This window comes from Phaethon aethereus (genome assembly GCF_964289735.1).
Source record: "Phaethon aethereus genome assembly, chromosome: Z".
NCBI lineage: Eukaryota > Metazoa > Chordata > Aves > Phaethontiformes > Phaethontidae > Phaethon > Phaethon aethereus.
The window spans coordinates 79,908,560-79,934,384 of record NC_138577.1 but is presented as its reverse complement, the minus strand read 5'-3'; the positions used below and the strand labels follow the sequence as shown (position 1 = coordinate 79,934,384).

Genomic DNA, 25,825 nt, shown 5'->3' with positions numbered 1-25,825 from the left:
ACACATTACTCTTCCAGGAAGACCAAAGCAGCTATGAAAAAGCTCCCCATCAGGCTGGCACATCTAAAAGCCACTGGGATAATTTCTGGCCAAAGGAAGGGGAAGCTGTTCTCCACTCCCCGCATCTCTGCCTTGCAGGTTCACGGAAGCACCCCTCCAGAAAGGGAAACCTTACAATAATATAGACCAACTGTGCATGGTTAGGAAGAGCAGCTTGTCAGAGAGACCATCCTCTCACCTTCCTCACACTGAGAACACTTTCCAAGTCCGATCTCTTCTAAGACATTTTTTCCTGCACTTTCATCTCTTTGTTCTGGTCATTAATCTGGACATATTAGGAGAGAATCTCCATCAGAAACCAGTCCTGTCAGGTTCTTAGAAGATATTGCTTTGGGCAAGGCAAATGTGAGTAGAACGGAAGCCTAACTCCAAAGCAAATCAGTACATATACCCACATTGATATTTTACTGAACATGGCAGGTAGACTGGCAAGTTGGAGAGCTGTGAGGTTTTGAAGAACAGCAGTAACTTCTATTTTGTTCTTAGACAGAACAAACTATTGTTCTACAATATTTCTCAACCCAGAAAATCTGATGGTAAATGTAAAGCCCCAGAGAAGCCAAACACCTAGACAATGCACATTCTTGGGCTCCTTTCTGCTGCCTTTGAAACAAATGGCCATGTTCCCATTGGTTTTGAAAGGCGTTAACAGCTGGCCCTTTCTCTGAAAGCTTCATTATGGAAGTGCTCTGGGTAGGTGTTTGGGGTTAGAAATGGGCAAATAATTTCCCAGCAGTAAATGTGTACATAGAGACAAGAGGCTTCAGTCAGACCCTTTGCCACAGCTGTCTTTCCACAGCAGGGGCTCTCCTTCCCCCAGACTGGTGGTAACTCCATGAGCCACCTATGCACATACCAAAAAGGAACACATTTTATTGCTCTTCTCCTGTGCTTAAACTACTGGTCTGTTAGGAAGATGTTGACAGGCATTCAGATCTCTACTATCCTTGCAGTCCAGAGAGTGCTTACTCATGTGTGCCTGGACTGTTCCTTTCCTTCATAAAATGACACTCTCATAGTTTCATCAATTACAACAAATGACAATTTTAACTTGTTTGCCCTGCTGCCAAGTTCTTAATTTATTATTATTAACTACTTCTTGCAGCAGTCTCTCTAATATTCTCCCTCTCTTTCCTATAGTGGCATGGCACTCTGACACATTTTAAGCATCTGTTTAATCCCCCTCCTTTTCCCATATGCATGAAAACACTTTATCACATGTTTAAATGACTAATGCTTCAATATTGCTATTCGATTACCTGATGAGGAGAAGGGAAAAGGCTGAGTGATTGTGTTTCAGAGATGCCATCTTTACAGTTCACTGCATTTATTTATTACTAAAACATATTTTTAAATGTTGTGCCAGTGCAATGGAGCTATAATTTGGTAAATGTTTAGTTCTACAAGAAAACTACTTTAGCTATGAAACATTCTGTTGATAGTTCAATGCCATCAAGAAAAGACTTACAAAGAAGAGCAGAGGTGAGTATTCAATTAGCAGCTACTAGTTTTCTCAGACAAATATGAGACAGTTACATATTAGACTGAAACAAACGTCAGGATAAAAGAATTCATATGCAGATGCCGAGATCCTGACCCTAGCCAGAGGAATAACTGTAGACAAGTCACTCTGTGCCTTGGTTTCCTCATCTGTGAAACTGAAATACAGCTTCCCTTCTAATCCACGTGTTACAATAGTTATCTCAGCACCAAGGAAACCTGGTGAATGAGAGAACAATTTATGGAGCCACGAGCTACAAACATGACTGAACAAGGTGCCTGGCTGTCACTTGTAGTTCACAGAATTGCTGGGGTTGGCATGCACCTCTGGAGATTGCCTAGTGCAACTCCCTGCAAGGTCAGCTAGAGCAGGTTACCCGTGTCCACTTCCAGTTGGGTTTTAAATATCTTCAGGGAGAGAGACTCTACAACCTCTCTGCACCACCTGTCCTGGTGTTCAATCCCCCTTAAAGGAAGAAAGCTTTTTACGCTCTTAAATGCAATTTCCTGGTCCAGTTTGTGCCCAGTGCCTCTCGTCCTTTCACCGGGTACCCGAGAGAAGAGTCTCTCTCATACTGGGGAGCGCAGCACAGGTCTCCAGATATATCTCACCAGCACTGAGCAGAAGGGAAGGATGATCTCTGCTGATATGCTGGCACTGCTCCTCCTAATGCAACTCAGGAGGTTGTTGACCACCTTTGCCACAACAGCACATTGCTGTACCATATTCAACTTGTCCACTAGCATCCCCATGTCCTTCCCCCTTTACAGTGAGGACATCAGTAGTCATGCCGAATACTCCCAACCACTTTCTTATCCTTCATGTGTTTAGAAATGGTTTCCAGGGTTAATTGTTCCATTGCCTTACCAAGGACTGAGGAGAAGCTGACCAGCCTGTACTTCCCTGGATCATCCTTCTTTCCCTTCTTGAAGGTAGGAGTGACACCTGTTTTCTTACAGTCCTCAAGAACCTCCCCCTATCACGATTACCTTTCAAAGATACTCAAGAGTGGCTTGCAGTGACACCAGACAACTCCCATATGTGCATCCTGTTGGGGTCCATGGACTTGTGTCTGTCCAGTGTATATAAACGTTCCCTATCTTGATCTTCCTCCACTGAGGGTGGTTTCTTTGATCCAGATTGTCCCACCAGTATAAAGGACCTGGGATTCCTGCAGGACAGTCGTCTGGAGGCATGGAAGGCACTGAGTATTTCTCAAATTCTTCTGTGTCCTTTGTCACCAAGTTCCCTAACACATTTAAAAGTGGGCCCAAATTTTCCCTAATCTTCCTTTTGCTGCTGATATACCTGTAGAAACCTTGTTGCCCTTCACATTTCTCATCTGATTCAACTCCACGTGGGCTTTGGCTTTCCTTACCCCAGTCCTGCATGTTCAGGCATTACCTCTGTATTCCTTTTGGTCACCTGCCTATGCTACTGCCTCCTCTGTACTTCCTTCTTGTGTCTGAGGTTAGTCAGGAGTTCTGTGTTCATCAGTGCAGACGTGCTGCCTTTGCTTGATTTCCTGCTCATCAGAATGGACTAATCTTGACCTTAGAGGCAGTGATCTTTGCAAATCAACCAGCTTTGCTGGTTGTCTTTTCTCTGCAGAGCTGTATCTCATTGGATTCTTCCCAGCAGTTCCTTGAACAGACTAAAGTCTGCTCTCCTGAAATCCAGGTCTCTGATCCTGCTTTTTGGCTTTCTCCCTCTTCTCACAATCTTAACTTCCACCATCTCATAGAATCATAGACTCATAGAACAGTTTGGGTTGCAAGGGCTCTTTAAAGGTCACCTCATCCAACGCCCCTGCAATGAGGAGAGAGATCTTCAACTAGATAAGATTGCTTACAGTCCCATCCAACCTGACCTTGAAGGTTACCAGGAATGCAGCATCCACCACCTCTCTGGGCAACCTGTGCCAGTGTTTCACCACCCGCACTGTGAAAAAATTCTTCGTTGTATTTAGTCTAAATCTGTCCTCTTTTAGTTTAACACCATTACCCCTTGTCCTATTGCTACAGGCCCTGCTAAAAAGACTTTCCCCATCTTTCTTATAAGCCCCCTTTAAGTACTGGAAGGCTGCAATAAGGTCTCCCCAGAGCCTTCTCTTCTCCAGGCTGAACAACCCCAACTCTTGCAGCCTGTCCTCACAGCAGAGGTGTTCCAGCCCTCGGATCATTTTGGTGTCCTCTGGCTCCGCTCCAATAGGTCCATGTCTTTCCTGTGCTGAGGGCTCCAGAGCTGGATAAAGGACTCCAGGTGGGGTCTCACCAGAGCGCAGTAGAAGGGCAGAATCCCCTCCCTCCACCTGCTGGCCACACTGCTGCTTTGGATGCAGCCCAGGATACGATTGGCTTTCAGGGCTGAGAGCTCACCTTGCTGGCTCATGTCCAGCTTTTCATCCACCAGGAGTCCCAAGTCCTTCTCGGCAGGGCTGCTCTCAGTCCCTTCACCCCCCAGGCTGTACTGATACCAGGGGTTGCCCCGACCCAGGTGCAAGACCCTGCACTTGGCCTTCTTGAACCGCATGAGGTTCACACAGTTCCATTCCTCAAGCCTGTCTAGGTCCCTCTGGATCATGTCCCATCCCTCAGGTGTGTCAGCTGCACCACTCAGCTTGGTGTCATCTGCAAATTTGCTGAAGGTGCACTCAATCCCACTGTCTATGTCATTGACAAAGATATTAAACAGCACTGGTCCCGGTATGGACCCCTGAGGGACACGACTCATCACCAATCTCCATCTGGACATTGAACCATTGACCACTACCCTCTGGATGCGACCATCAAACCAATTCCTCATTCACCCAACAGTCCACCCATCAGATCCCTATCCAATTTAGAGAGAAGGCTGTTGTGGGGGACCATGTCAAAAGCCTTACAGAAGTCCAGATAGACAACATCGGTAGCTCTTCCCTTGTCCACTGATGGTCATTCCATCACAGAAGGCTGCTAGGCTGGTCAGGCAGGACTTGCCCTCAGTGAAGCCATGCTGGCTCTTTCAAATCCCCTCCCTGCCCTCCATGTGCCTTAGCACAGCTTCCAGAAGGATCTGCTCCATGATCTTCCCGGACGCAGAGGTGAGGCTGACGGGTCAGTAGTTCCCAGGGTCCTCCTTGCTAACCTTTTTCAAAATGGGTGCAATATTTCCTTTTTTCCAGTCTCCAGGGACTTCACCTGACTGCCAGGGCTTTTCAAATGTCATGCTTGGCAACTACAGCAGCCAGTTCCCTCAGCAGTCTGGGATGCATCTCGTCAGGTCCCATCGACTTGTGAGATGTCTGAGACACAAGCAGTGTTTAAGTGCAGTCCTGTGTGCACAGATCTGGAGAGGACTCAAAGTCCTGCTTTCAGCATTGCTGTGAGGTGTTCTAATGCTTGCAAGCCAAAAGGGAGCATCTTTGTGAATTTAATGGAATAGCTTTGTGTCTCAGTCATTTGTCTGTGACAGTGGCCATGGGGAAAATGAATGTGTGTATTTTATTTCTTCCCTGACAATGCTTCTCAGAAGTGCTGTTGTGGGTTGTTACCACTGTATGTGCATTTCCCTGCACTTTTAGTGGCAAAATAAATGAGACCAGCCTGTTTTTCTGCAGTTTTATTTGTTGTTCTTGAAACATGTGATGCTGCTGTTCTCTTATATAAAGGGCAACTCTCTGTTCTTGCTGTCCAAGCCTGTCCTTCCTGAAAATGCCTGTCTATCCGTGGCAGCACTCCAGTGCTGTGAGCTATCCCACCACATTGCTGTGATACCACAGAAATCATAATCATGCAAATGCACACAGACCTCATTTCCTTCCCATAGCGAGTGCATTAGTGTACAGGCACTTCAGAGAGTGTGCCCCTGCATTCGTCCCCAGCCTTGAATATTGGCCAAAGCTAAAGCGCGCAGTCCTGCTCTTGAATGTTTCCCAAAGTCAGCAACTGTGAAAGCCAGTCTCAAGCTGAAATGTTGAATCCAATAATGAATTTCCACTTGCTGGACAAAGAACACTTGCCAATAAGCTAAACAAAGAAAACCTGTTAATGATATGACCAGTACTGCCTGCCAGGAAACCAGCTATAAATATGAGCTTGCTTTGTTAACCTTTTGTGTTGGGAAGAGGCTGCTGATGGGTGGACCAGAGGGGCTGCCATTACCACTGACAGGCAGGGACACATCCTCTTCCTTGAAAAACCTACTCCTTTGGGCTTAATTGAGAGGATGGTGATTGGGATGACAGTTTCAGGAATCAGTTAGTACTTGTTACGTACCAGTTCTTAGTTGCTGACTAAAGCTTATAATTAATACTAAGTGAGTGTGTGTGTGTAATGTGGTTCTCTCACAGGGGAATCCACAAACACAAGTCATGAGCTATTAAATGTGGCATGACAGAGAAGCATCCAGCTGTGCTGATGTCTCAAAAATGGCTTCAAAGCTTTCCCTGTCACTTCCTTATTTATGTGCTTATGCTTGGTGGGATCCCACTTCACCACTCTTTTGTTCATTAATGTCTCTCCTGTTCCCATGATTCTGAGCCCTTTGCTCAGTCCTGGTCCTTTACTGGTCCTTCCCAACTGCTCCTTCACTTCCTCACATGATTGTTGGTCATTATCTACCTCCCCCATGACTATTAGTTTAAGCTCTCCTCTCCAGGCTGGTCAGCCTGTTGGCAAAGATGCTTTGGCTCCATTTGGTCAGGCTGATCCCTTCCAAGCAGTCTTGATCCTCAAAGAGGGTCCCACGAGAGACCAAACCCTGCTGCTGACATCTGCTGTGCAACCAGCTGTTGACCCACAGGATCAATCCAGCCCTCTTCAGGCCCTTCTCCTCCTCACTGGCAGTATCAAGAAGACCAGTAACTGGCCTTCCATGCCCTCAACACTTGCAGTCAGCGCCATGTAGTCACGCTTGATATTTCCCAGGTCACTCCTGACAGTATCATTGGTGTGCAGGTCGAAGAGCAGCAGGTAGTCATAGCCTGAGGATTGAAACAGTCTGTCCACAACATCCCGCTCCTAAGCCCCCCATAAGCAGCAAACTTCTCCAGACAGCGGGTTAGGTTGGCAGATGGGGGCCTTCATTCCCCACAAGCAGGGAGTCTCCCACCACTATCACTCACCATTTCCTCCTGCCGTATAGTTCACCTTCAGCTGGTTCAAGCGCTTCACTGGACAGAGCTCTCAGCCAGGGAGCTACCACAGCCCTGAATTTATTTCATAGCTGCAGCTCTGCATGTGGAGCAGGAGCCTTCCCCCCAGAGCCAAAAGTCACCAGCTTCCAGCCTTCGCCATCATGGCAATTTCCACTTTCCAACCTGATACATACAGACTCTGCCTGTCCCTCTCGTGCAGTTGAAGGTTGAGGCTTTTGAAGCCACAGGGTCTCAAGAAAGGACCTGATTCATGTCTTGTCATCTCTGATGCTGTGCAGTCTGCTGACCGGCTCCCACAGCTCATGTACTTGGTAACACAGACCCTCAATGAGAACAACCCTCCCGGTGGTAAAAAGGCTGTCTCCCATCGCCCCAGCCACAGCAAAAGGCCCCAGGTGCTTCTGCAGCCTGAGACCTGCAAAGCTGCACCTTCCTTCTGCAGCTCCGTGTGCAAGCCAAGGCCTCCATTATTACAGGGAAAATTGCTCCAGTGGCCAATGGGGACCAGATCCCGTGACACATCACTGTCGTAACTGAGGACACAGGTGCTGTTGTGAGCGGGGTTACCGGTTCCCTCCTATACAAACGGCTGTACAAACAGCCACCTCTGAGAGCTCTGCACTGGGCCAGGACTTACAGAGGCCTCTGCCTAGTACCTGCTGGAAGAGTGCTTGACCCTCCCTGATCAGGACTCAAGATCTGCAAGCTCAGAGTCCCCTTTGACGAGGAGCAGCCGGCAGAGCTTGCTAGAAGCTGCTGTAGCTTGCTAGCAGCCACCAGTTCATCTCTCTCTTCGTCTGTCCTCACTGCACCCTAACATTCTTCCAAGGGTTCATAGGACTCCCCTGACCATCCAAGAAGTTCCCAGAAGGTCAAGAAAGTCTCAAAGCAGAGCCCAGAAACGGCTGTGCAAGTGTCTGTGTCTGGCACAGAGGCACAGGTAAACAGGAAAGATTGCAGTCTTTTGAAGCATTAGATGTTGGAGACTTTAAATGAGGCTGTCAGGAGACTTTAGATGAAGCTGTCGAGTGACATCAACAAAAACACAGACAGCATAGTAACCTGTAAAATTCTGTGATGTAGGAATTATGGGTGCTAGCAATTTACAAAGGTTCAAAAAGCAACTGCAAAAAAACCTGGAAGAAAAACCTACCACAAGCTATTAAATACAGTGACACTCCCTCTGACCAGGGAAGTTACCAACACCGTATCAGAGATAGCCACCATGTAACACTCCTATTACACCCTTTTCTATCTACCTCCTGCTTACCACAGATGTTCAGAGCCCTGTTGCCAAGACAGGCTTTTGGTCTGGCTCACAACTGCCTTATATTCTACTGGTGATAGATGGCATCCTCCTTGGTCCAAGGGTTGCTTGGGTTGGGGACAATACAGCTCTTTTCCTCGCTCTTCTAAATCAGCGCAGTGTCTTCTTAATAGCTGTGAAGCATTTTGATGTCTTTAGACAGAAAGATCTCCAGTGGCACTACACAAACAAATCTCAGCGTAATTACCATTACCAGGGCAATGCAGAGAAGGTTACAAGATGATGGTCAGCACAGGTATGTGATCAGCCTTGCTATTTGACTTTCATATAAGAACAGCACACAAGTGAAAATACCGCAGGGAAAACAGTGCAGGACCCCTGTGTCTTAGAGGTACCACATCCCCTCAGCGCACATACAGAGGCACAGTGGGTCCCTGTTGTTCTGCCTTTGCTTTACAATGCCTGAATGTAGAAATGCAGTGCATGATTTCAGGCTGCTGGTGTCTCACAGCTGCAGACAGATCTTCTTGGTGATGCTACGCTACACCCTAACCTAGATCCTGTAGGAGCAGAGCATGCGGAAAAGCAAAATATGCAATTTTAATTTCAAGACAAAAAAATATTTCACTGGGGGATGTTTTCCAACTTCAAAGCTTTCAGGCTATGTGCTCCTTCTGAAACGTTACATCTTCCAGATCTTTCTCTGACTCAAGAGCCTACAAGACTCTTTGTTGGTATCTCCAAGCAGCTGATCTGCCTCAGACCGTAAAATTTCACAAACTCACAGACCCTGCAAGCTTACCTGTCCAGTTTGCTTTCCCTGGACAGGTAGGTTAACATCAACAAATCAAGTCTCCAGATTTGCAGAGAAGCGCTTTTCTAGAAGCGGGAGTCCTGCCACACAAATCCAAACTGCAGCTCCCTAACCTTCCTGTTAGTCCTAAAGGTGACAATGCCTTGGCAGGCATAGACCTAGGTAAATTTATGGGTTTAAATTTATCCTGTGCTACAGCAGTGAATTTTAAAAATCCCGGATCTCTAGTTGCCTCCTAAGTGAGCTAGTGGGACAACAAGGTATCTATTATCAGAGTTTCAGTGAATATAGCAAATTAGAATTACATTAAAAACTCAGTTCCAAACAATGTTTTCTGATGGAAATTTCCTGATGTGTTCTGTATTTAGGTATTTTGTGTTCCAATACCCTTGCACTGGACTGCCATATCCAGTAAAAGTCACCAAGTTCCTCAGTATCAAAGCAGTGCAGAATTCGTCATTCCAAAAACATCTGTAGAAGATGGAAAATCAAATCTAGCCTTACTCTAACACCACCGACCCTATAGTCTTCTTAGGTGCTTGTTCTGTTGCCTATTTCTTCCAGGTATAAAGGCCTTCCCCCTAAGCTGACAACCTTGGAGGCAGCTGGAGCTCTGAATCTTTGTCATTAATAGAACAGTATTCATTAAAATTCATAAAACTTGCCTGCGCTTCCAGACTGATGTTATTTAATAGAGTAGTGCACGTTTACAGTTGTTAGACATTGATGAATGCAGCAGTTACTGCCAAAAGAAACTATCTGCTTATATCAAGACTGCAGGACTCTTTGACCAATCATAAGAATCAAATAGAGACAATGCTTCAAATTAAATAGGAAACTATCAAAGACATTTCACTTCATCTAAATGGACACAGTCTTATTAATATGTATAATGCATTATAAAAGCCATTTTATTTGCCTCCAACTTCTTCCCCACTGAACAGGAAGCTTTTAAAAAAACAATTACCTTATCACTTTGAATCTCATCTGCTGCTTGCAAGTCATGTTGTGTCTGAGCCAATCCCTTCATACAACTCTTTATCAATGGTAGGCAGTCATATTAAAAATTTAGTAAAGCCCACTTCATTTTTCAGAATCTATAAACGTCTTGCTACATAATTGTGAATGCATGGTAGGGAAGAAGGGAAAACTTGGATTTTGAAAACTTTCATAAAATCCCTAGGTTCTGGTACTCATTTTTGTCACTTTCACTTAAGATACCGTTTTCTTTTCGATGTTAGCCCTGTTAAAACAAGAAAAAATACTCACTGCTATTTGCTATGGCTGTTTATCATGAAGGGGTTTGGTTTTAATTCAAGAATAGCCTGTCTGAATACAGACTAAACTTTACTGATATTCCTCAAGACTCTCTTTTAACAAGTCTCCACATACAAAAGGGACAGTTTTAACTCCTTCAGAGTCTTACTAAGCCAAGGCACAGTAGTAGGAGGCATTAAGATGCACATGTGCTTTTTGTAAGAAGCTAAATAGTGGATAGTATGGAGAAGAGTCCAATGAAAATTACCTCAGGATGCAGATGTTAGGGAAAAGCAGCACAGCAATACAGCTCATTGATTTACAAAACAGACTGAGGTGACCAGGCTTGGAATAGGAAGCTTTATCTAACATGTTGGGTTCTACAACAAGGAATGTGGACAAGGAAGTCAACACAACGACTACTGGTAATCAACATGCATTTTCATACTGGGCATGAGAATATCTAGGTGAAATTATTGCAAAAAGAGGGTCTGGGTAGACAAAACCAGTCTTAAGGTCCCAACTGCACATACTTCTAAAATTCAGGAGCATTTTTTACATGATTCATTCCTTTACTGCTTTCCTTTCCCCATCCTCTTTTTTGTTGCATCCTGCCTTCTCTTTTCACCGCCATTGGGCCTAGATTCTTTCTCCTTCACATTAGGTTACATCACTTTACATTAGAAACAGAATATTAGGACAAGTGTTTTTCCTATGAGGATACTCAAAAACTATGCAGGTTGCCTAAGGTAATAGGCAAACTCAACTGGATGAGGCCCAGAGGAACTTAGTCCAGCTGCTGCTGTTCTGAGCTGTGCTGTGCCTAGATACCTCCAGAGATCCTTTCCCACGTAAATTATTCTGTCAGTCTATGACCTTTCTTTTAACTCAGAGAAGTATAGACTTAGGTTTCTTACTGACTTGGTTGACTCTGGCTGCCTTTCATGTTCAAATCACATCTACTCCAAGATTTTTCCAAGTCCCAAACTGTTTTTCTCCCTCTTCTCTACAGAAAGAGTCTTACACTAAGAATGAAAAGCCTGAAACTCGTAATAATAAACCAATGCTGGTATGTATTCATATGAAACTAACTCTGTATAAAGCACCCTGTTCCCACAATTTTGCCAGTTTGAGACTATGTTTCCTACCAGTATAACAGAGCTGCACTTATTTTTGCTTTGGCTGGTTTAAATAAGATCATGAAGATCCCTGGTGACTACTGCTTTAACTAGCTCAAAGTGAAAGATTAGCACAACTATAAAGCTAATAGAAGTGCAATCTGCTATCCAATCTATTTGAAAGGTTAATTCACTCCATTGTAACTAGAATCTTATATTGGTCACCCACTAATAAGAAACCAGATTACATTTATGAGGTACATTTACACATTTTTTTCTGTATTTTTATTAAAAATGCAGTATTGATTAGAGACTACAATAAATCAACTGGAAATTTCATCAATAGTTCCACAATGAAAAACAAAGTACCACAAGCTATTTTGAGAAGAGATTTAAAGGTCAAACCTCATCCTCTCCATGAAGTATGCAAAACTCACAATGAGTCTTGAAAAATCAAGTAGACTGTTATATATGGTTTAATCTGTATCAAATCAGTATTAATTCAATAATGCTGTACATCTGCACAAAATAATCACACACTAAATTTCTGTGTTTTAATAAAGCATATAAGAAGTATTGATTTTTTATTATTATTATTATTATTATACCTCCTTCCAAGTATGCAAGGTCTACACTCTAGAAATAAGCCATTAAGTCACAACAAACAATAGATTATTGATTTTGAGGATAGACATGCAGCATTTAATAGCTGGGAGAATGAAATAGAGGGATAACTCAGCCATTATATGACCAAATGTAGCTATCCTTTAAATTATAGAATTCACCCCACTGAAGTCGTGAAAAAACTGACAGTAACTTCAGTAATAATTGCATCGTTATTTCCAAACTGCTTTAATCTTATTGCAGCATATTTTTGGTAGACCTCATCAATAATTACTGTAGAATCATAAAAAGTTAATAATGCTGCAGAATTATGAAAAGTTAATAAATGATTCAAACATTTTAAACTACTAATAGCCTATCCCCCATGTTTCCTGTTACATGGGTTCTCCCATTCATCTGCTCTTGTGATCAGGTTGTAAAGGAAATTACATGAAGAAGTGTATAGCAGGGTTTTGGGGTACATGTAAAACTTTTCGGCAAAACAGCCTCTCTCTTTGGCACTGATCCTCTGCAAACATGCAGAGTCTTTGCTGCAAGACCGCTAGAGACCACAGCCAGGCACAGGACTCCAGGTTAATATCTAGTCTAATGGAGATCTTAATCCCAGTGAGTACTATAAACACATCACCCAAAAGTAAGAGTTACAGACCATTATGAACAACCATTTGGTTTCTTGAACTGTGTAACAACTCTTTAAAAATCGACTATGTGCTTAGTAAAATATTGACTAATCACTCATCTAACCACCATTCCTAAAAATCCATCTGCAACAGAAATCTTGACCATTAAATCACTCTGTTTCAAGATGAAGATGCATCTTTACTCCTGACTCTAACTTAAAATTGAAGTGTTCCAGGAACAGCTAATACAACTATCCTTGTAACTTTATACCAAAGCCACAGATACCCTAAATCTTATGAAGCCTGAACTTCTGAATCAAAAGTATTGTTTTAGGCATGGCATCAAGCTGGAAGATAATCCATGAAGACTCATGAACTCTAAAAATGAGGGTCACCTCTCATCATTTTTGTAAGCAACCATCATCACGAGTAACGATTTCATGTGTTAAGACTTGAGTGCCCATTTAGCATCATGTGCACAAGATCACAGAATCACTAAGGCTGGAAAGGACCTTCAAGATGTAACAACTTTCAAAACATCGATTCCCAGCAATACCACTTCTCTCACATATTTCCTGCAAATACATCTGCATATGACCAGTTTTCATATAGTCTCTTCAACAGCCCCACAGAGTTCACAGCTGTGAACCAATATATGACACATGCAAAACTACCTGTGTGAGAGAATGTATGACCAGACTTTAGAAATGTCATCTGAGAACTACTTGTACTATATCCAACACCTCAAAGGTTGGTGTATTTCCTGGTGAAACATACCATTGAAGTGCAGTATGCCTACAAGGAAAGATACCAGCAGAAAAAACATTTACTGCTAAGGCGCTGGGATGTGGGGAGATGGGGAAGTAGAAAGCCTCCCTTCAGACTGCCCCAGAAGTCAAGAAATAAATCACGAAACCTCAGGTGCACCAGACAAGTGAGTTAGAAACATGGAGACATACAGTATAATTTCTCCAGAAAGTTCTATTTTATTGTATTTGTCACCATGCTCTGCTGCAGTCGTAATAGCTCTATTCATTTTGTGTTACTCATGTGGTGGTAACTGGATTATCTGTTCGTGCTTTGGAGGGAGAAAATACCACAATTTAGAAGCTATTTGCTTCCCACACAAGGGCACCAAAATGTTCTGTCAGCAGCTTGAGGAAGTTCCAGGTTGGTGCAATACCTTAGGTTTGTAAAGGAAGAACAAGATTTGGCAGACTGATTCCTAAAGCTGATCTTTAAACTCTGTTGGAGCTTCTAGAAAGCAGAAAATGCTAATATTCTTTAAAAGCTAAATTGCTTGTAGGAATCTGTTTGCTGTAAGACTGATCTTGATTACCTCACCCTTGTAACATTGCTAAAACAAAAACCTCCTTTTCAATGTCTGGAGTGGCTGGTCAAGAGCCAGAAATCAAGTCTTTTGCAAGCCTGATGAAATTGGATATGATGCTTAAAGAGACCTATTCTACTTTTGAGAATTCTCCTGATGTCAAAACCGTTGTAAGGAAGTTTGAATGAGTTTGATATTGCAAAATACATTTTCAGCATCTTGCTTTGCTCTGACGTTTCTCAGATCTTTCCAACTGATCAGTTCTGGAAAGGCTTGATTGTTGTATTTAGGGTTATTTAGTATGGATTTGTAAGTCCCTATTCATTCCTTTTCACTCTTTAAAAACTTCATGTAACTTATGCAAATTAAGTATCATGTTAAATAAACCCAGGTATATTCCTACAGAGCAAAGAAAAAAATGTATGTTCATGGATGCAGACCAGAGCAAATGGTGCAGTTGTGTAATGGAGGAGTCAATAATATGGTAATGTGCTGCACCTGCAATGATGTTCAAATGTTCACCTATGTGAGCAAACAAATAGCTCAACATTGTGTGCTTGGGAGAGAAAATATGAAAAACCCTCAGGTCTTTGAAGTATGCAAACGAACAAAAAGTAACATCAACTGCTCTACCATGATCTGCAAGAAACATAAAAATCTAAGTATAAATCTAAATGGAAGGGAGCGAAAAACTCAGCAGTAATTTTCACTGATAATATCACTCTGTTCCCATAGGGAGATAGCTGGCCATGTTACATATATCGCATCATATGTATTTTCACATTGTCATCTATTTTAAGTCTAATTTCAGTTGTCCAGTCACTGCTGGAAATACCTTCCATCTTAGAAGGCTTCAAACATGGCTTGAAGAGTTCTGCACCTATAACACAGAAAAGTTGCATGAATGGCACCTGATTTTATAACAAATTTTCCTCAAAATCGTTACACAATCAATTCTGATTACTAGTTTTTCTAGCTGTAATCTACTAAAGCTATTGGCTTTTTTTAACTTACAATTGACAAAATGGTTTTCTACTTAAAAAACAAAGCAAATTGAATCTCACTAACTGCTGCATAATTAAAAAAAACCCACAATTCCTTCTCTGACAAACCTGGTTAAATAGACCAACATACTATAAATTGAAGTAGTTCTCAAAAGTGTTGGCTAGTTTCAAGGCATAGTGAAACAGATAAAGCAGTATGTTCACAACATTTTTCTCTACTAACAAATGCATTTTTTTTATTCCTAATAAAGACAAAGAATTTTTGGTACCTTTAATCTCTTCCTTGAAAACTGCGACAAATTCATTGGTGCAAACCCTAAAATGTTATTCAGGCTGTCAAAGGGATTATTTGCAATGGAAAATCATCAGGATAAAGAGGGAGGATATAAAATAGGATTCACATGTCTCGAAGCAACAATACAATCCTTCTTGCATTTGTGTTTTAAAGAAAAATGTGGTAAAGCAGCTAATCCCTCTTGGGCAGTCCCTTAATGTTAATTTAAAATGTCCTTAAGAGGCTAAAGAGCATCAAATAGTAATCTGCCTTTTTCCAGAGTGCCCATTTTGGCCACGAGTCTTCTGTGCGTTTCACCTAATTGTGAAGCACCTAGAAGGATTATAATTTCAAAAAATTAAGTTTTAGTCAGGTAATATGAAAGCTGCCTACCAATTCAACAAAAGTAATCCAACGTTCAGGAGACACCCATTCACTGAGATTAAGCCAATTTTACAATATGGAGTTATCCAGTCATCTGGAACAAAGGAGGTACGTGGTGGAGAGACAAAGAAAGCAAACAATAAGGAATGCCTAGTAAAATGGGAACATAAAGAGACTTTTAGAAAGTGCAACAAAGAGGAACAGATACATATTCTGAGTGAATAAAATAAGAAAGAATGAATCCCAAGAAACAGAAGTGACTGAAGCATGGGGATTATGCAGACGCATCATCCTGCTACTAGAGGAGCTCCTCCGAATTTGCACAGCATCTGTCACCATCCATTCATGCAGTCAGTCTAACTAGAGGATCTAATGACAAGCAGTTTATACAATACCAGTGCACGACATGTCCCTCAGGGCATTTTGTCCTCATAGCATCCCAGTGGAGCAGCACAGCAATACTGCTTGCGTGGCACAGATGGAGAAACACAGCACAGGGCTTTAAATAGCTATGTGCGAGACGCATAGAGAAGGATGGAGCTGGCACACACGAACCTCTGGAAAATCATTCTTTTCTGCCTCAGCGGGAAACAAAATCAAGAAGCCTCACATGGTGGATACTGGATACTGCTACAGTCAGTAGACTGATCAGAGTCACTGATCGTTGCAACTATTCATAAGTTAATTCAATGTGGGATGCCTTTTAGTTAATGTTTATATTAAAATCTCCCTGGAATTTTTTGGCATTTTCTAGAACAACTGGACACTACCTTGACAAAATTAAAACTTGCATTTTGAATAGCCAGAACTGTGGTCCTATGATCATATGTCCTTTATGCAATTTTAATCATATCATTAAAGCTCATGACTGTTCTAAACTCACTTATTTTTCATAGATTCCTAAACCCTGCTGTGATGCTGATGACAACCAGGAGTTCAAGAGGCCCTTGTCTCACTTACACAAATGATTTCGCTATTGCAGAACTTCTCCTGCTAAAGAGTAGTTCAGCTGTTGGCTTGACTACACGGAATACTGAGGAAAATGTAGGCAGGCAGAGAAATAAGAATGTTTTCCTTCTGTGCTTCTTTTTTTAAATTCTGTTTGAACTGATATTTGAAGATGATTCAATCTGTCCAAATTGCAAAATAGGACTAAAATATCAAAAAGTAAAAGAAAATTTACCCCACTGATTGTAGAAATAGAGATCTTATGAGGCTGTAACATACCTACAGTTCAAATCAAAGTTCGCATCAGAATAGATATAAGACTAGGGCTTTGTATTTTGCAGCAATTTTCATTCTATTCATGGGGGGAAGGGGAGAAGAGACTTCTCTTACAAAATCTTCAGCTCTTTATAGAACTATCAAGAAGAAACAGTTTCCACTCTGCCTGCAAAAGCTTTCCCAAGGGCAGAATCATGGATTTAGTATGAAAAAGTAGGATCTACAGATTACAGAACCTGAAAGATGTCCAATGTTTTAAGTTTTAATGGTGTTGCTTATTTGAGTCTGCCCCTACTACCTTGTCAGTGTCAGGATTACAATAAACTACAATAAAGCACAATGTGGCATATGTATCAGTTATATTAAAGTCATTTGGTATTCAGTAACTCTTTGATCAGTTTAAGACAATTTAATTAAATCTGGTGCCAGAAAATTGCTGTGTTTTCATGTGCAAAGACACCTCAGATGCACCTGACTCCTTTAGAAGTAACTGTACTTGAAAACAAATCCTCAGATAACTCATACCCTGAAACAACTCAAGCCCTCAAACCAAGACCTCCAGTGTGAGAAAGGGGAACAGGAAAAAGGAAGTAGAAAGCACCACATCCCCAGAAAGTCCAGAATAAATTTCTCCTTTTATTACCTTGACAGCCATTATAGTCGTAACTGCTGTTGACTCAGAAGAGATGAGAGGGTTTTTTCTTTGGAGGAAAAAGAGGTGTTGCTTGCTTATTGCTTCTTTAAAAACTACCATTCATACAGGCACAATGGCTCAAAAGTTGTTCACATGCTTTCCCCCTGAAGTCACATATAGTTATGGGGATACTTTTTACTCATAGTATGTAACTATCCTTCCAACATCTATTAGAAAATACAATTATCACACCACATTACATTCCCTGTCTCTAATGATAAGCACCAAATACGCTGCAAAAGCAAGTAAAATCACTTTGACCTGTTAAATTCAAAGCCAGACTGTACGCAGCTCCCCTACACCCCTCTAGCACAAGTTCTGTCCTAGAAGCTAACACTCAAGGGATGAAGAAAGACACGGAAAGACCACATGCACATGGAAAGCATTGCTAGATCAAGACTTCAGTGTAGCTCACCAGTCCCCTAGGAAGAGAACTGGGATTCACCAGGCACTGCACTTCTCTCACTCCTACATCTGATGTTGCCGAGATCAGAGGAAGCCTTGTTGTTCTGACAATTCATTCCCTGCCTGCAGAAAATTGGGCCATTGTGTACAAAACATACAAGTTGTAATTTTTACCTTTCATCACCTTCAACCAGTACACATATAGATGTTACATGGAAGGACGTAACATAGACTCCTTGGACCAAACCTTGCAAAGCGGAGTTGCAAAATAATGAGACAGCTGTGTTGAAGCATCGTTAAAGATGTTTCTGACAGCACTCTCTCACGCGTGCCCCAGCAGGTGAAGGAGGGAGGAGATGCTCCACAAAGACTTTTGGCAAGAAATACCACCGTAAGTCAGAATTATGTGAACAAGGAAGAATATGTGAGAAATTTTTTCCTGTCACCCTGGATGCTGCTGCTTCTACTTTCTTTTATGGTTGCCTACAATCCATAAGACCACTTCAGTGATCAGTCCTGGCCATCAACAAAGGCTCAAACAGGCTGCCATACATTACTTGCATTTGCTGTGATAAATCTAGGGCATACCAACAGCTAGGAGCTCTACAGCCTTTGCTGCAGCTCTGGGTCCATCATTGACTCCAAAGGGCTCTGGAAGCTACTGGAGTAGGGCATCCTGCTTTTTGCAATTCTGTTTAACAACTGTCAGCACCTAGCAGCATCAGTCCTCATGGACCAGGTACTGAACGGTCCATACACTCAAAGCAGTGGCACATGTCAGCTGAACGAGGAATAAAATTGGTCTCATCTTGTTGCAGCCAACTTATAAAACAAGGCTGGGCGAAAGCCTCCTGAAGGCTCCTTTCTCTGATGCTGGCTGCAAGCAACACTCCAAAGGAGGGCAGAGGAAAGGAGAATAATAGCCTCCTGTACATCCTAATTAATTGCTTATGTGTTTAACAAAATGTAAAATACCAAATCTTCATACACATTTGGTGACAAATGCCAGACTGTAATGGTACCTCTTATAATATAATAAAGAACCATCTAGAAAGCTGCCTGAGTTATTTAGGAGAGGGGCTCAGATTTGATAAGTGACTAAAAATTAGTTTAATGATTCCTATTTAGCCTTTAAATCTATTCATGCTGTGACATTGTGCTTCTAATTAGGGACTGAAAATGTTGATTTAACATTTCTGTCATTACAGATTAGACATCACATGCTCTCTCTATATTATTAAAAAGTTCATATTTTGAGCATAAAAAAGAATTTGTAGAGTCAGGCACAGGGTTTAAGTTTTTATAATGAGCCATTCATCTTCAGGTCAGGTTTCATCATAACTAACTGCTACAAGTTAGTTGATTGTGAGGAAAATGAAATGGGAAAAAATGGAAATGCGAATAATGGCTGAAATTATAAATGTCACATTTGTACCGACTGAAGCATAATGGTATTTAAAATGCCCAAATTATTTGTGACACCTCTTTTCCACCACGGCCACCACAACTTCTTCAAACACACACTGCATACTGGGCAGGTAGTAAATATCTACTGGCGAAGCATCTGCCATCACAATCAAGGCTCAGCATTTTTTTCTAAAGAGCAAGTATCTCAAAATTTTTAATCACAAGACCGCATTCCATGGAAGACAGTGGGGCAGGCAGCACATTCTGGGGAACAGGCCTATGATAATATTTATTGACCATCTCTCTTTCTACTCATGATCACCTAACATATCTGCTGCTAGGTTGTCTTCACATGGAAAAACGTTATCAGGAAAGCAGGCAACACTACCCTTAGCTGCCCTGCAGGCAGCTTTAGCAACTGCAGCAAGCTGTCACACAGCTAATCAATTCTTGAGGTTACTTTGAAGCTACAAAAATAGGGCCCATCCTAACACAGGGAGTCTAGCACAGAGCTTAGTGTCTGGGGTTATCTAAAAAGCACCTCCTTTAGTCTCAGAAGCATGGCAGTAGGAAAAGAAAAACACCTTCAGTGTGCCTTAAGATTTACAGGGACTTTCCAGAACCTAATGGCTACTATCAATCATCTCTGCACTCCCAGCAGAAAATTCGATTTCCTGTCGTTTAATGCTACAGTGCTTGACATAAGTCTATAAATTTGTAGTTCCAGTAGTGCTACATTAAAAATCTATACTGTGAACAAAGAGGGGAAGAAATACCTGTTTTCATAAAATGTAGCAGACAGAACATCTTTTCAGACACTTCTCTGCTTTTGACTGATTTTTAATTTAAAATTGTGTTTTAATCAGCAAGAGAAGTATAGCAAAGGCCAAGGAAAGTACACTTATGGGGTAAAAAATCCTTTTCTCTTCCTCCTGTAAGACGATTTACTCTTATATTAATGTCAGTCTTCTCCACAGGAAGGACAATTTATATCTCTGTCATAGGCTGCCAACCAGGCTCATCATTCACACATTCAGAGGACTAAAAATCTTCAGAACTGCTTGTTTAAGCAATAAATTTGAGACATCTGATTCCTGATGGTGTTTATTGGGATTCTTCCGAGCTTATTGCTGTTTTTTCCCATTTTTAACCTTTCTTTTCCTAGTTGATGGGATAAAGTAGTGACCTGTTTTCTCAGTCAGAACAGCCCCTCAGTTTCCCCAGGGAGCAGAGACAGAGATTCCCAGGGAAGCTGGACATTATGTCGGTGACAAGTCCCTGTGAAGCACTGCAAAGCTCAGCCGCCTTCCCACACCGGTGTCTGCCATAGCTGCAGCTGGGAAGGCCCTGTGTCAAGCTTTACTAGTGGTTTTATTACGCTTTTCCTCTGTCCTCATCTTCCAAGAAGTCAGATTCCTCTTGCAAGGAAGGCCCATTCAAGTCAAAAGGAAAACTACTACTACATTAGATTAAGCACCCAGGAATCATCTGACTGTATTTTGGGGGCTAAGCTGGTAGTACAGAAAGTAGAGTGCCTATAAGTGAACTGTATCTCCTGGGTGGAGAGGATGCTATGAGGAGGAAACGCCAGGTGAGTAACGGTTAGAGAGGTCCTGGATGCTACTGCATGCTTTCCCCATGTCCCTAGGGAAAGGCCAGTGCTCAGGAGCTCTGGAAAGCAACCATTCATGGTGTCCATTACACCTGCTGCTGCAGCACACTCAGACCTTTCCAAGATTTCAGTGGAAATGGGATTAAGTTTTACACAACAGCCAGCATTACAATTAGTCTTCTGACTGCTCCTCATGCTTCTCTTGTGGAAGAGCACAAGTCACCTCATAATTTGGGCCAAAGAGTCAGTATTGCATCCAAGCTACCTCAGACGGGTAGCTCTGAATGTGGTCAGTCACAGGCAGTTACCTCCTTTTCACTATCTAAATTTGATGGAAGCTTTCATCTCCCTTGGAAACCCTGAGTTGCCACCCTTGCCAATAAAAACATCCCAGCCTTATAAGCACCAGTTGAACATTCATTGATTTGGATAATGATTTTGATCTGTCTGGCAGTGTTAGGGTAAGTAAAAGAAGCACCACAAAAATGCAATTTGTACAGAGTAAAATAATAAGCCAATTTAAAAAAACCCTACCCTTAACAAAGTTCTGGAGCCATGCTCCATTGTGGGAACAACCAGTCCTGTAATTTCACTGTTAGTCAATTCACAGTCCTTGTGCTAGCCAGGCTCCTCCTTCATCACACACAAAGGATAGGCATGCCTCATCTAAATTCTATGTTCCACTTGAACTGAAATCAGAGCCAAGTTTTACTTCCTAAGCCTGTGAACCATTAGACTGTGACATCAGACATCTCCTTAAACAAGGTCTAGTCCTTGTGCAGCCGCAAGATGGATACAGGTCTGAGGAAAAATGGGAAGATGAGCTATCACCTGCTGCTGACCTACACCTGCAGCTACTGCTCATTCTCTACCAAATACCACAGCTCTAGCTGGCAAATGGGGTAGAGGCAAGTCTTGAAAACACAGCGTCTACTTGTTCTTGCATGCTTGTACCTAATATCTGGTTAACTCATGCAGGACTGTTTTCGGGGGGACTTGATGGCAACTGAGTATGAAGATGGATATTCATGTTATCAAGTAAGAAAGCATTCTTCCTTCCAAACAAAAAGGCCAACAAATGACTTAATTCCTTCAGGGCAGAGCTGCCTTCTGCATAGGCTTGGCACTGAATGCTGCACTCACCTCAACAAAGATGAAGCAGGGGATGATGGAGTAACTTCTCTGGGTATTGTTTCCTAAAGCCATTTCTCATCACACTTCTTGGGGGGCCACTGTTCAAAACTTTACTATCCTGAAAAAGAAAAGACAAAGGTATTTCAGTATGTTTCCCTTTTTTGCAAACTTTTAACGTTTAACAAAATGGGCTTTGTAACATGGAACACTGACATACTGGACTGGGGATACAGACTAGAAAGAACACCAAAGTCTAACTCGTGGGCATACAAAATAACCTAAAAAGGCACTTTCTTTGCAGCACAAAACCAAGCACCAGACACAGGTTACAAGATACATCATCTACAGAGCAAAGAGCTGTAAGGAATACACCCGTTTTCCTTAATTACAATCCACTCTCAAGCAAAGGCTTCTTCCTCAGGATTGTGAAATCACATTTTGAGCCCACTATCCTACCTACAGTGTATTTTAAATAACGAGGTTTTGGTAACTGACTTGTGAACTTGTACTTTAAAAGACACACTTATAGAACATTAATTGTACACATGATCAAAATGTTTATCTGCATGAAGTGTGACCTGCTCAAGATGACAGTGTTTCTTATCATAAAAAAAGCCTAATAAGCAAATGCAACAAAAATGCAATGGACTGGGGTCTTACTGCAGAGCCTTTCTAGCCTGCTATAAACTTGTACATTAGCCCACAAAACCCTACCCAATTACTATTACTTTGGGCTACTGGCTAGTCTAATTAACATAACTTCATAATGCTCTGTGCTAAAACAGTCTCTTTACAGCACAAAAAGTAGGAAAGAGGAGAAGACTAACGTGGAGAATTTTTACTGAGAGTGCATGTGCTCTTCTGTATGCATGAGGTAACACATGAATAAGCAAAGCCTGGCTTAAATGATTTTAGAGAGAGGAATAGGCTAGCAGGGAAGAGGGGGCTGCAAAAGCAGCATGTTGCTCAGAGCTGCCAGATGCATGCTTGTGCAGAGCATGAGACACAGAAGATAATGGAAATCCTTTGCTACCAATTTTAACGTGAGCACATCAAGCAAAAGCACTGATTTACATGGGCCTGACCTCACTTCCAACACCCACACAGAAACTCTGCCCTTACTGTAAGCCTCTCCACAGGGCAGGGCCAGGGGGGAGGAAGGAGCTGAAAGCTGCTCTATTTTCCAGAGGATGCTTTCCACAACATCTTCCCTCAGCTCTTTGGCCTCACTGGCATCTGGGTGGCAATTCAGGCCTTGGCATATGGGGCCTGCAAGGTTCACAAAGGGGTCAGTGCTTTCTCACCAGCTCTCAGCAGGGTTACTGGAAGAAATACTATTATCAGAGCACCAAGTTCAGCAGAGGTTATGAAGCCTGACTGAGGAGCTGGATCAGCTGCCAGTGCTTGCCACCTGCACTATAATGCAGGCTCTTGTCTTGCCATCTACGAACTACTTAATGTACTTCTTATCTCAGCTCTTCACAATTTGACCCAGAGCTGTAAAACAGACAATGTATATGATGGTTTTGGTAATACGGCTCTAGGCACAACACAGCTATAGTGACTCTAGTGAAGCCACATCCTGTGTCAGAATGGCTTCTGAACTATTAACCATTGAAAAATGCAGTTCCAGGTCAAACAAAATACTCAGGAAATGTTACCTGTGGCATATTTCAGACACTGCCATCCCACACTGTATCCCAGTTCTGGGATGATTTCCCATCATTCATTTTTTAACAACATTTCTCATGTCTCCAGTTCTTGTGCCATGCGGCTCTCCCTTTAACTTGGCAAACACATGGTGCCTGGTAGAATAGTAGGTTAAAGAGCGAGAGCAGCTTACAGAGCATTATTTCACTAAACTCCTTTTGTACCCTGGAGATAGACTGTCAGCACCTTTTTTGCAAATCCTGTGTTTCAAATGGCTTAGTGCAAAGATGTTAATACCTCAGCACCTTCATGAATGCTTTCGCAGATCAACCTTAGAAATAACCAAGATTTCCCATAACACTGTCCTGTAACTTCAAGCCATGCCTTCAGTTCCAACTGCTGTGACTGCTGCCTGTTCCTAAGCAAAGCAGAGGGCTGCAAGGCAAGCCAAGAATTTAAGAAACATTCTCAACAGATGACTGAAAGCAACTGCACAGACTAGCAAAGAAGCTAAGGGTTCTTGGTAGTCATAGAAGCCTAATTCAATGGTAGGGGACTCCTGATGTCATAAATATGTATCACTGTGTCTGTTCCTGTAAGCTTATTGTGCACCTCTGGTTCAAAAAAACTGCATTACCTATGGGAAAGCATTTTACATGTCAGCTTCTCTCCTATGTGATGACACATTTGTGTCAGACATAGGTAGTAAGAGACCAAATAGTTGCCTGATTAGGCCAGCTAATTCCCAGATTGTGGGAAAACTCTCAGTCAGCCTGTGCTTGTCATAGCAGGTCTTTTCATCAGTTCACTCAGCAGAAGAGGAAAGGGGAGGAACAGTGTGATCTTGGTGGGAGCACCATCTTTCGTCTCTCTCCTGCTGGCAATGAGTCCTCCAGGGACACACAGCAAAACACAGATTACAGCAATCCCTAGATGCTTCAGTCTGCAGAGCAGACAGAGATAACCCACTTTTGCCCAAATAACCAAGGAATCATAATAAGAAGTAAAAGAATTGCTTAGTGACAGTCCCATTTTACAATCCATGAAGATCTCTTTCCATTGAACCAATTTTCATAGTGCAAAGCCTCCGGCCAAAGCAACAGGAAATAACAGCAACAATATCCTCCATTTTTTATTTTTATTTTTATCAATTTAATTCAATTTTTAAGGAACTCATGTCAGCGGAACTGTAAGAGGCTTTTTAGAGCCCAATAGCTGTGACCTTTTCAGGCCTGGTATGTGAGCGTTTTATGAGACTAGAATCGGTCAAACCTATTCTAACTAATTAAGGACCACAGTAGAGGGAATATTAATAATCTGTAGCTCTGGTATTATGAGGTGCTTCTACTCTTTAAACAATATATGTAATTGTATAATACAATATTTGTGAATTAATTAGCATCAGCAAGTTCTCATCTTGCTCAATTTACCCAACATGCATTTTCAGAAAGCCCCTGAACTGCAGTGTAGGAGGTTATTGTCTTGACATCTCCTGGGAGAACAAGGAAAGACATAGAATATACATAAGTGAATTGAAAATTAACTGAAAAGGACAGCAAAGAAAAAAGAATTCAAGCTGAAGAGATTTTCTTGCCGCAGGGATCTATCCAGAGGAAAAAAGAAGAATGAGAGTCAAAGAGCGGAGGAAAGAACGTTCTAAAAAAAGGTATTTTCTTACAGGTTACTAACCAGCAGAAGAATTTCTAAAAGCCCATTCAGGTATGTTCTGAAGCTTTTTATGTGAGCACGTGGCATGACAGCGAAAAGGATATATGTAGGACAAGCTAGCATTTGCTGAGGCTTTATAGTATAGGTCCTGCAGCAGACACAGTACAGCTGATTGTTGTTCTGTGTTATCAGTGCTCAAACCGATTAATTGCTTGTCCATTCCTCAGGAGACAGTGGTGACCCTTATGTTTTTTAAACTACATCCTGCATAGGTGAGAAAAGAAGATGAACGTTACGGCTTTACATATGGCTACAGTGGGTGTCTTGGCACTTGTGGAAAATACTAAAATCAACAATCCAGAAAAGCTAATAGGTCCCATTTATCACAGTTTTTAACCTGTGTTTCATTTAATCAATACCAATGCATGTTTCTTTTGCCATTAGCTCAGAAACTGCCAGCCTGAAATGCAGTAACTGCTGCACAAAGACAGCAGCGTAGTCACTGGCACATGTGGGACATCACTTCACTGCAGAATCACACTCTGCTCAGACCAGAGATGAGGAGGGCAGCCACTAATCATTTGGTACCAGGGTGTGATGCAAGCAAAAAAAAAATTGGATTGGATTTTTTGTCCCTCTTC

The 25,825-nt window shown here is 42.1% G+C and overlaps 1 protein-coding gene across 1 annotated transcript in view; it reads right to left on the bottom strand.

Moving 5' to 3' along the window:
• PLPPR1 (phospholipid phosphatase related 1) overlaps window positions 1–21,938 on the bottom strand; it is a gene marked incomplete at both ends in the record, with an annotated part of 79,365 nt that extends 57,427 nt beyond the window's left edge. The window contains one exon of the mRNA XM_082013230.1: window positions 21,876–21,938. Within this exon, the coding sequence (XP_081869356.1) occupies window positions 21,876–21,938 (63 nt within the window). The remainder of the gene's footprint in view (window positions 1–21,875) is intronic.
• Window positions 21,939–25,825: the final 3,887 nt, after the last annotated feature.